General features: G+C 35.4%; 1 protein-coding gene across 1 annotated transcript in view; it reads left to right on the top strand.

The window, feature by feature from the left end:
* Mid1 (calcium-permeable channel component Mid1) overlaps positions 1 to 12695 on the top strand; it is a 76365-nt gene that overhangs the window by 45748 nt on the left and 17922 nt on the right. The window contains exon 2 of the mRNA XM_083102870.1: positions 10769 to 10988. Coding sequence (XP_082958996.1) covers positions 10769 to 10988 — 220 coding nt within the window. The remainder of the gene's footprint in view (positions 1 to 10768; positions 10989 to 12695) is intronic.

Below are 12695 nucleotides of genomic sequence, written 5' to 3'. Positions count from 1 at the left end.
AAAGAAAAAAGTTTTACGGTCATTGTTCCACAAACTTGACTTGTTATGAAATTTCATTAGCGTTGTTCCGAGAATTGTGCTGTGAAAATACTCGGTCAAAGAAATCGATAATCCTTTTAAATGACAATTTTTCATCTGCGTGCAGGCATGTATTCATAATTTAATGATGATCAAGCATTATTAAAGGCAGTGCTAGAAAGCTATTCTCTCCCTTTGTAATAAATTAACACAAATTGTTCAGTTAAATTAGAGTGAGAAAACGTGAAAATATAAAGTTTAGACTGATTGATCAGGGAAATATAATAATATATACATATATATTTCTTATTATATTATTCAGAGATGAGGGAGAAGTTTCATTGCATAACAAGTAGCTCGAATTTTCGAATTTTCATATTTGCATAATTGAATAGCTAATATTAAAGTAACAACTTATGCTGTATCAAGAATGTTTATATTATACACCATAAAAACTAAATCTGAATTTCTTAATTTTTTCTTACGTCATTTTAATTATAATTTTTTTAATCAGGATAAGTCTCATCTACGCTATTTTTAAAGAATAAATTTATACCCACACATGAATTAACAATTTAGAGGGCAATTAGCGAACAAGAAACTCCGAATTATCGAAGTGCGAGTCGTTCATTCAGTGGAAACGATGTGAATTCTTGATTCAAGGCGCGTTAAAAGGCGTCGAAGCGTAAAAGGCTCCTCTTTGTCTCGCGTGCACTCCGCTTTGTGTATATAAAAGTGACACTTGCCGTCTTCCAGGCAATTGTCTTGCCAACAACTGCGGTGGCTCTATCGAGCTGTAAGTGAGCTGCACACGTTGACGTGCGATTCGCGTCATTCCATAAAGCGCGAAGGATTCTCTCCTTTAAATCGCCCGATGATCTCACGATCTTTTGCTCGCGCAGACTGTATTTAAAGAGATAAAAAGAGAGGAAGAATTCATTATGTTCTCTTTCTTTATCTGAAGAAATTCCTTAGAATTAGGTGAGAGTAAGAAGCTAATCGGCGTTATTTTAACTTACGTCTTACTCCAATTATATTTCAATTTTAATTAGTAAGATAAGAAAGAAACTCTGGATGGAATTATTTCGATTATACTCGTCTTTTTATTTTTATTTAATTTAGAATTTGACGCGATGTTTAATGCTTTATGGAATTAATACTTTGCAGGATGAAATGATACGAGGGGATGAGCGCGTCGAATTAATTTGAATTTTTTTTTTATTATTTATTGATTTCAATTTCAGCTGGCCGGGCCGTAGCGTCAAATTTCCGGGCAATGACTTCGATTTTCAGTAACGGATTGTGAACGGCGCGAATACGAAAATCGCTCGGTATTGAATCCCTAAACCTTTTTGCTTTTCGCATTTTTCCGGCTCTCTCTTCCCCTTGGACCTCTTTTCTCGAGCGAATTATTGCATGCGTGGTCACATTGCATTCGCATTCCAGATCCACGACACTCGTGTGAGCGGACACATATAGAATACCGGAAGTAATAGCGGATCTGCGAAATGAAATGTTTTTCTATTAATATACCGTTGCGGAAAATATTCGTCGACCGAAAATTCGAGCTCACCATTTGGAGCGCAACCAATTGGCGAGCGGGGGCAGCAATATTAGAATTCGATACTTGCAAATTCGCCCTGCTATGTTGTGGATTTATTATACATCGTCGGAAAATCGGACATTGATGAGAGAGTACTCGGACGTACAATCCAATTCCCCGGTATAAACTCTTGACCTTAATTTTAATAATAAATTCCTTAACAAATTTGCGTTAGCAGCCTCTATCGTTATTAATATTATTACCAATTCTAAAGTTGTAGATTTGAATTCCAAAGTCGGAACGAAAGCAGAGAGATACGAGCATATTTAGATTGATTGCTTCTTGCGCGAGATATCAAAGTCTCGTGAGTATACAATTTAAAATATTCCGAAACTTCCGACTCTTCGCGAATTCTAAACAATTTTGCGAAAATTTACAGTTACACAAATTTAATTAAACGCGCCCTTTTCTATTTACTCATGCGTATGAGATAAGTAGGCACGCATCGCTCGGCGATAAGTAATCGGATGAATAACGAATGTTCATTCGTTGACTAGTTGCGTTTGTTATTTTCGATAGAGTAACACGATCGCATTGATCCACCGAGCGTAATTTACAGGCTGTCGAATCGGTATCGTGCACGCGATAGATATCGACTCTCAATTCATGATAAGGGTATATTGGATAGATATTAGCGTGCCGTGTACACATACGCAATTAGCGTGATATGCCGGTCGAGGCGTGCCAATATGCTTGTTAGTAATTATATACGTTCCTGGGAGGTTTCTGGGCGCGCCGCGCATAAATTTAACATCCCAGGAAGAGACCGTGCCCTCTCTTCAGGGAGGATTCGATGCGAAAATTAAAAAGCAAAGAAAAAGAAAGAGGGAGAAGAACCGAGCGGGAAACAACGACGTCGATGGTCGGCAAATGAGTGGCTCGGGGCGAAGCGGAATTTAATCCAATTATACCGCCAGTATTTGGACGATCTTTTCCACCCCCCCGTCGCGGATCGACTTCCCAGATTAATTGTGCGATTCTCCTTTCTCTTTTCTTCTTTCTTCTTTTTTTCATTCTCGTCCATTTCGTTAAATCGTTATTATGGAATGCGCTTTTTATGAGAAGTTAGTTGGTGCAATTGTTTATTAACCGGGTTACGAGAGCGTTATTAGATTACTGTTTATCAATATCAAATGATATTATCAATTGTTTGCACTAACATTAGAAAAGTCAAATATACATAAATTTAACCAAATAATCTAGTAATGGCATAAATTTCTCTCATATATAAGTTATATATATAAGTCATATATAAGTCATATATAAGTTATAGGGGGTAGACAAAATAATGTGAACACTTGAAAAATAAATACTGTATTTGTTTATTAATAAGATATTGGGCCATCATTTGTCTTTAATATAGCTTCAATTCTCCTTGGAATAGAATCATACAATTTTTGAATAATCTCCAATGGAATATTGCCCCATTCTTCTATTAGATAATACCATTTTTCAAGATGTGTAACGCACTTATATACACAGCTAGAAAAGTCAATCTTGATTTGAACAGCAAAATGAACTTTAATATCTTCTCTGACCAGCACAATTATTCGATTTAAATATTATCGAACCACTATGGGCAGTTTTGGAAAAAAGAATAAGAAGCAGATTCCCTCCTTCAACATCTTTAAAGCAATTGGCAGATATTTTGATACAAGAATAGGACAATATTCCACTGGACTATTCAAAACTTGTATTTCAAAACTTGTTCTTTTCCAAGGAGAATTGAAGCTGTATTAAAGGCAAATAATAGCCCAACACGTTATTAATAAAATATACAAATAAACAAAGTGTATTTTTATAGTATTTAGTATAGTATTTAGTATAGTATAGTGTATTTTTCAAGTGTTCATATTATTTTATCTACTCCCTGTATATATATTTATGATAAAACTCTCATTAAAATATATAAAGTTTCAACTTAAACATGTATTTTTATCTCTGAAACAAAATAGCAGTTAATTACAAACGTTTTATCTCGTGTTAAGATTCAGGTAAAACCAGATATCTCGAATTTTTCGTAATTCACATGGAAAACGAGTGAACTTTCTAAAAATAAAATAAAATTTTACAAAATATTCGAGCACGGAATAAAACAAACGGATTTTCTACTTCCGCTCCGGTGATCAATGGCTCGTGTTCGACCAGAGGGTTTGTGCGATACAAGCGGATTTCCTCCTCGAGTCGATGGTTGCCAAGCTCCATTATCTCGTTCGTAAATCACTACGTAATGAGTCCAACTTTCCGCGAGCGGCAAAGTTGCTTCTGGAGTCGGAAAAGGGGGAGGGATACAGAAAAGAGGAGCGAGGAAAACAAGGGTTGCGACGATAGTTGGATTTTGGAAGACACGCGAGCGCATATAATAATAGTCTTCCCCAGTTGCGTTCTGCACTGGGGGACTCGAAGGGAGAATCGTAGCAAAAGACAAAGAGAGGAAAGGAGGAAGAGAGAGAGAAAAGGAGAGAACGGATCTGGGAGGACGACATTGACGACGACGGCGACTACGAAGCGCGAGGGTGAGTCGAGAGGAAATGGTGGCGAGCAAGCGCGTGGATTTTGGGTTGGCGGGAAAGAAAGAGGGAAGGGGGATAAATATAGGCCAGGTAACTGGGTCACCCTGACTGAGGGCATTGCTTTTGCCGCGCGATCACCCCCTTTTCCATCCGGTCACCCCCTCGCGTTAAAACCCCCCTTGATATCCCGATTCGATACGTCGACGATGTTCGACGACGCCGACGTGTCCCTCTGCTGTCGCAGCCTCGACAGGCGACCACCGTTCTCTTATTTACATTATGTCACATTGTACATCACCCTGTCTTGCCTCTCGTAGATGGGTTCCTTTCTTCCGTGCATAGTTAAAAGTTTCTCCTCTCTTCGATGCTCGCGCTCTGACTTTTCCTTTCTCACGTCTGTCGGTCTCTCCCCGAGGTCTCGTTTAACCCCTTTACAAACTCTCGTCGCACTCCGGAATGTATCTATCAGTGGCGATGATTCTTAAAAAATAGATGATAAAATAGATAAAAATAGATGATCTATTTTATAAATAACGATTCGATGGCATTTCTTGTAGTGGAAAAAACTGTGAAAATCAATTAGAAAATTCCATTTTCTAAACGTACATCGTGTTTCGAAGAATTTGTATAATTCTAGAATGGAATGTATTTTTAACTTCGAGACTTTTCTTGTGAGTTAGTTTCGAGTATGACTTATGACCCGCTTCTCAGAGCTTCACGAAGCGAGAAAGAAGGCAAGCGGTGCAGAGGAAAATACAAGACAAGCAAAGAAACGTGTCCATTTTGGGATCTCTTAAGAAAAATGTAAGACCGAATTTAAAACTTTACAACAGACTTCATTTGTATGCGCATAAAAGCGGGGATAAAACTCGGACGAAAAAGGTGCATTTATTTTGCGAAATATGTTAATGCAGCATTATTCTTCAAAATTACCCTCCCCCTCCCCCTCTAATAATTAATCGACGCACGTTGCGCCATTTTTCCGAGCAGTCAACGAAACTGCAGCAGTCACTTTTCTTGATTGCAGTCTCTTTCTACGATTTTCCATCCTTTATTTCATTTTTTTTTAACGCGATTAAGACTGTTTAAACAGCTGTTTTAATTTTTAACCACCTGAAAGCAACGGGTCGTTATCGATTAGATAAGACCACACGGTCCGCCGGCAGGTTACGCAATAACGATTGGTCCTGACTGCGGGGGTAGCCGGGACAGGAGAGAATACTCGACCTTCCTTTTACTGGGGCGCTAGGATTTTCCCGCGTCGATTGCGTTGTCATTTCGTTGTCTCGGAGGCCTTTCGAGGGAATTCCTTTTTTATTCGAAAACTCATCCTCCCTTAGTCTGCGACACACGAATTTCGGCATCTAATACTTCCGCAATTCATCTCTCGAATTTTTAGAAATGTACACAAAGCACATACAGAAATAAGAAAATTTTTATGGATTTATTTAATATAATTTTTATATATATTTATTATAATTTTTATATAGATTTATATAGATTTTATATAGATTTATTTATAAAAAAATGTTGCATGAAATGTGTGGTTACAAATTCAAATCGATGAAATTAAAGATCTTTATGCATGTATTAAATTAATTAATTAAAAAATAAAACTTGTAAATATTCTTGCCATTTCAAAGTTATTTCAAAGTTATTTAGTTGTGTAATGTAACACGATTTAATAGTTCAAATTAATTTAATAGTTTGGATATATTTTAATGTAACTTAAAATATGTTTGACATATGTTATGCAATGTATCATTGTTTTGTTCGCCTGTTGCTTTTCCTTCTTTTCGAATCCGCCTCAACTGTTTACTTTTGTCTTCAACATTTAAAAAATTTTATTATTTAAAAAAAATCTGTGCATATGCAAAGTTTCATTGCGCTATTGGAATTCTCAAACAAATCGAAAGCATTGTGTAAAGTATACGATAAACATTCTGCATCTCCTCTCAAATCTCAATTAAAAAATAAATAGATAAAAGAAATTTAACGATAATAGATTTACAGAGAATTAAGCGATAATAGTCCAATATTTTGATAATTATTATCGAACAATATTCGAGAAGAATGGAGAAAGAGATGGAATTAAATAACGAGAAACGCGCCTCACACAAAGAAAGAGGGCCAGGATTAAAAGATGCGGGGAATGGATGGGTTAAAAAGAGAGAAGGCAGAAGTATTCGCATCTGTGCCTGGTTTGTACCAACGTGGGATAGTTGTCGAAGAGTAAAAGAGAGAATTGGGTCAGCCAGCTTGGAGGGCACTTCAGGTGTAGGTACCTATCTTTCTGCCAGCGGGGCCACCTTGCCATATTGTCTCTCTCTTTCTTTTTTCTCTTTCTCTCTCTTCGCTTTCTTCTTCGAGAGAGACTATAGCGTCGAAGGTAAAACCTATGACAAACCATCGGTCGCATTAAAGAAGAGGACAGAATGAAGGAGATATATGTTCGATGCGGCAATCGCATCCTCAATCCGCGCGAGAACCAATCACGTAGAAGATCTCCAGATATCTCTTATGTTTGCTATTTGGAAAGGAGGAAAAAATAGGAGAAGGGAAGAATTATCTAACGCTCGATAGATGAGAGAAATCGTTATGATTATATGTACGAATTTTCTGTAAAAAGAATACTATCACGAAATGATGATTACTATAGAACATATGATATTATTTTTATGCTATTTTTTGACACGTGGGCCTTGAATATTAAAAATGTAGATGTTAATACATATCAGAATATTACAACTTTTATTATTATTTAGGTAATCATGGAGTAATACCGTAACCTATCTTTCCCCCCTCATCTTCTCGCCTTCGTATCTTTCCGCGTATCCTTTATTGCGCCGTTTGTATATTTGCGCATCTACCGTCCCGGTTATTCCTCACGCTGTCCTATTAAAATCCTCCTGGCCATCCTCCCAGCCGCCACATCGTGTCATTACCGACGAATATCCTAGCAGAATATTCTAACAACGACAGAAGAGTCAGAAATGAATTTTCGCTATATATCGCGAAAAACATTTCTTATTTGACTATTTTGAAGGTGCTATCACCTATTCAACTATTTCGATCAATCTAGAGATACATCTCAATATTTTCTTTGTGAAAAAAAACCGGATAGACCCTTTCTGATATACAAATCTGATCAAAGGACCTCTTTGCAAATTAGCGATTCCTCGAAGATTAAAAGATATGAAGCACTTTAAATTACAATGCATATTAAAAATTTAAATGCTAAAGCATTTCAAAGATATACCGTGAAAATTTCAATCTGATTAATTCATTCTAATTTAATTGTGACAAAATGTTCATATTAATTTATATTTTTCGCAACAGAATATATTTACGTTATAGCGAGTATTCGAGGATTCACGCTTATTATTCGCTACAGCCAAAAATTGCATCTTGAATGCAATTGCAACGAAGCATATATATGATACTCGATAGGTTCAATATATGCATCGTCTCGTGGAATATCTCTCAAGAACAGTCATCGATGTCCATTGTTACGTCGACTGTTCGGGCGACGCTTTGCGCGAGTTTTGAATTGATTTTTCTCGATCGAATCTTCAACAATGCGTGCGAATGACAAAGTTGCATAATTGGATTCGCATTTTCTTTCGCGAAATTTCACGAGAATATCCGTTTACGGATGATAGATACATAACTCTCGATTAGTGCATGATTTTAACGTAAATTTTTTAAGTATTCCTCGTTGCTTTTAGAGACGCAAATCCTTGAACATTCTTAAATGCGTTTTAGGTGATATTTCCAACGAGACAAATTCCGTATAATCCGGAAAGTGAAATATTTAAAAAGTTAAATATTTGAATTAGTTATTACTAGCTTTTAAGATGGTGCACCGGGCATCCCCCTCCCTTTTCAATATATAAAACTTTAAGCTTTGACTATCCTGAATGTCATCATTTTTAAATGTGTTTTAAAAGATATTTGCGACGAAGAGAATTGAAATTCTGTATCTATATATGTATAATCTCCAACAGTGAAATAAAAAATTTAAAATGTGAAATATTTAATATTTTAAAATATAATATTTTTAATATTTTTAAAATAGTTGGACATATCTCTGGACATATTATTTATAACTAGGTTTCTCTCTCTCTCTCTCTAAATGATATATAAGGACATTTGAGAAAAGAAAGAGAGTAGGAAACACAGAATTTCGAGCCTTTATATCATACACTAACAATAAGATTAGTCTATTTATAAATTCGAATCTGTATGTGTGACCCGGAACGTTGCTTACTCTTACTATAATACAGTTGTGCTTCTGTCTCGGTAGAGTTTAATACGGAACATTTTCCCAGCGGAGAGAAGCGACGTTCCAACAGCCTCTCGCGATGCTTTTGACGTCTACTCTCTTTTTTCCGAGCGTGCACGCGAGTAGTACATACATTGCGAATTTAATAAACTTCTCTCGAGAAGCGACGCAAAAGAACCGAATCTACCGGGTGTTTCGAGAACGATATCTCTTTATCTCTGCGCAATCTCTTCACTCATTCGCGCTTCATGTAGTAGCGAAAAATTAATTCTGCTAATTGAAGAGCGTTATTAGGCTCGTTTTTGCTAGGTAAAGGGTTCATTCGATGATTAATCGTTTACGGTTCGTTGAAAATCAAAAGATCTCGATGAACGGAGGATTAAATTTGCGTCGACGACATATTTCATCGTGGATCAAGTTTTCTCTGCCTACGCAGAATGATTAGACACAGGATATATATATATATATATATATATATATATATATATATATATATATATATATATATATCTCCCTCTCTCATTTATATAGATATATACATATATGTATTTCTTTTTCTTTAAGGCTATTTTTTCGCCATTTTTGAGATTAGAAGGCTATTAATTAAAGTACCTATTCTATATTCGATCGAATTAACAGTATATTAACGGTACATGGATTTAATTTTCGATCATGTACATCCACTTCCAAATGCTTGTTTATATCTTTCCCAAGGGATGGTTAAATTGCTTTAACAATACTGGGAATTGTATGACATTCGATAGACACTGGGATTGATTTGATGCGCGGATAAAAGATTGCATGTCAATATGTAATTATAGCACATTTTCGAAAGGATGCGCTAGAGCGATCGTCATATTTTAAAGATGGTTCCATGTAGGTCAGATAACTGACCCACCTTATTGCCTATTTCGACCTCATCGGTTTGGCCCCGGAGATTTCTTGATATTTGACAAGTAATCCTCGAAAAGCCTGAGACGCTCGTAAATCGGTAGTCTGTCCCACGGGAGACGGCTAATTTAGACGGGCGAACGGATGGATCGGCATTGACGTCTTGTCTTTTGCCATCAGCTTTTGTTTTAAAAATGGATCTGACCTATACCCGTGTCATTTGATTAAGAATGACGCGAGAGTCATCTTTGCATTAATTTTTATTACAATTTTAAGCAGCGTGATTGAAATATCGAATCTTGCCGCGACATTACATTTTCGATAAAGCTTGCAATTGTTATTTAGATACTTATGTATTTGCATAAATCATTAATGGATGATATTTTAATAATGATATTTTTTGCATAGTTACACAGTTTTGAAATGTTAAATATTTTTATAATCTTATGAAATGTAATATATATATTTTATATATATTTCATAAAATTATAAAAATGTTATATTTATTTATTTATTTATTTATGTGTATGTGCTATATATATGTATATCTTTATAGAAAGAGAAAAAGAGAGTATTAATCTGTTAATCTCATAAAGAATAATTTATGAGAAGAATTAAATAGAACTATCTGAAAATAAACATATTACTCGAAATTGGTATACTAATAATGATTTATTTATTTACACGCGTTTCAACAAGATACGCTTTTAGAAGAGAGCTTCGCGTTAATAGGAAAATATACTAATTGGGAGGCTGGGAGAGGAATAATAGCTTAACGCGTATAAACTCGTTTATTTAACCATTTCCAGCTTCCTTATTCTACGCTTTGTAATATAGTCTCATTGCTTTTACTTGCATTAACAGCATCCAGAATAGCAAAGAAATGCTTAAATGTAAAAACACATGTGTATAAAAAAATATCCAATGCACAAAATATCCATAATACAAAATGTTCCATTGAAAAATCTTCTAAAAGTTTAGTTCCACAATTATAATATACAATTATTTCGCGTATAGTTTCTTTTTTTTCAACTAACAAATAATATATGAAATTTTACTTCGCATGTTTTATGTATGAATGGCTACAAATTAAAAATTAACTTATACACGATATTTATTAATTACACAATATTGTATGATTATACAACAAGTCAGGAATATACGAGAAATTAATTATTATTAATTGTTTATATAATAATAATATGTTTATATTAGTATTAAATAATTGATATTCGAGTTATGCCATTGTTAATTCGATAAAAAATTAATTAATTAATTATATTTAATTGCAGAAATATTAAATTATATTGATCAAATTAACAGGAACGAACTCTTTGACTCAATTTTCAGCTTCTTTTTTCCTTCTCGAGATTCCATTAATAACTGATTCAAAAAAATATACATCGCGAACAATTATAGAAAATTCGACTAATCAGGACATGACGATTTTGATTGCAGGAGGCGTATAGGAAATGGGTGTGCAGCTCCCTGGTGCCTTACTTTGCTCACGTGAAACTGACGGACGCGGAAACCCCGGGGGGCAGGGACGGCCCCAGACTAAGGCCCTGCCGATCCTTCTGCCAGTTCGTGGAGCAACGTTGCCCCTACTTACTTCCGGGCGATCGTGCCCCCGCGTACCCCACGCAATACGCCGGCGAACCCACCTTTCTTTGCAGAGGTAAAAAAAAACAAAAAAAAAAGATAAAAAACGAAGCTAATCGAAAGCATAGCAAAGTTACCGTGCTTCATTCAGTTGAGTTGTTTTCTCTCTTTCGACGAACCGTCTTCTTGATGAATCTTGAAGAAAGGGTAAAAATGTTCGCTGGCACCCTACTTGCTTCGCACAAATTTGCGAAGCGACGTACACCGAATCAGTTTCGTTCTTTCGCACAACTACGTTGATTTTAATTAAGAGATATAAATTTGCATGAGGACGTAGGAGCGCATAAACAACCGGGGTGTGGTGAAACGCCCTTCATATAAGCTTCGCGAAACAATGCGGGTCTCGATGAATTTACGCGTTTGCGCTGCATCCTCATTTAAATTGTTATTGCGTACACCATAAAGAGACCAATGATGTTTTAGACTTGCGTAATTTCCCATAAATAACAAAACGGATAATACATAAATTTTTTTCACTCGCGCGCGCATCTCTATCTGACATTTTTGTTTTTTCGTCCAACATATCCCGTTTTACTGTTAACTCGGTTGATTCGGTAATCTTGATTCTTTACGGATAATCTGATATAAATAAGTATTAAAAATATAGTAAATAAAGAAAGATATTTATATATAAAATACATTTATTAATTAATGATATTAATGATATATATAATAGTGTGATAATTATTAATTATCGCTGAAGAAAGAAAATAAATGTAATAATTTACGTCTTCCTTTCTACGGGAGAAATTGACCGTGTAATTTTATACGATGTCGGAGGAATTTCCCCTCTGTTTATATCGTCGTGTGGAGCGTAAAGGGTTGATATTACCGAGCGCATGAGCGAATGTCCGAACCATCGAATATCTCGACGTATTTTCTCGTTTTTTTTCCTCCTCGCGCGGCGATCGTAAATGGCGGAGGAATGCCGCGTACTTTTGGGTATAAACCGCGTTAAATGGGACGCGTGTCGCGTGGTTATTGAAAGACCGGACGCTTTATCGAGCATTCCTTTTGTCCCTTTACATGGCGCGTCCACCGTCACCCCAAGATCGTCCTGGCTGATGTAATCCTGACTCGAATGCAATTCAACTCTTCACTATTTGCTGTCGCATTTACGTAATGAAATCTTGGAAATCTTTCTTTCTTTCGTCATTTCATGCCATCTCCTCGCAACTCGATTTAAAATGCGGAATTTAAGATGATATAAATGTCTAGCTGCGAGAGAAAAAATTATAAATATGAAAAAGTATACACTTTAAAAGAAAAAGGGAAATGTGAAAATATAAAACGAAATAGAATAAAGAATAAATAAAGTTTAGCTCGTTGCATAAATTTTAGTTATTTGCAATGTTAATCGTGCAGCGAATTTAATTTACAAATATATAATAGATTAGAAATTTGATGACATTTTTGGTAATTAATAGTTTATTTTTATAGTTTATTTTTGTAAAATTTGTCAGTTGATTGCTAATGAGAGAATTATTCTTAAAAAAATTGCTCTCGAATTAATCTATGTTAAATTTATCTAGAAAATCTAATGAATCAGATTAGCAGTTACGTGTCAATTAATTCGTTTTTAATCAACTAGACTTAAATTCTTATACGATAAGATTGCGCGTTCGAAATAATCTAATGCACCGACATACAGAGAAAGACCTTTACAGAAGTGCAACTCTCTATGTGAACGATACACTTTACGATGCTTTTGATTTTACGATAC

The sequence above is a fragment of the Camponotus vicinus genome, unplaced genomic scaffold, assembly GCF_025532165.1.
Source record: "Camponotus vicinus isolate PSW18456_S1 unplaced genomic scaffold, iyCamVici1.0 SCAF_6, whole genome shotgun sequence".
Classification (NCBI taxonomy): Eukaryota; Metazoa; Arthropoda; class Insecta; order Hymenoptera; family Formicidae; genus Camponotus; species Camponotus vicinus.
Note: the sequence above shows the minus strand (reverse complement) of the source record. Positions and strands in the feature narration are given on the sequence as shown.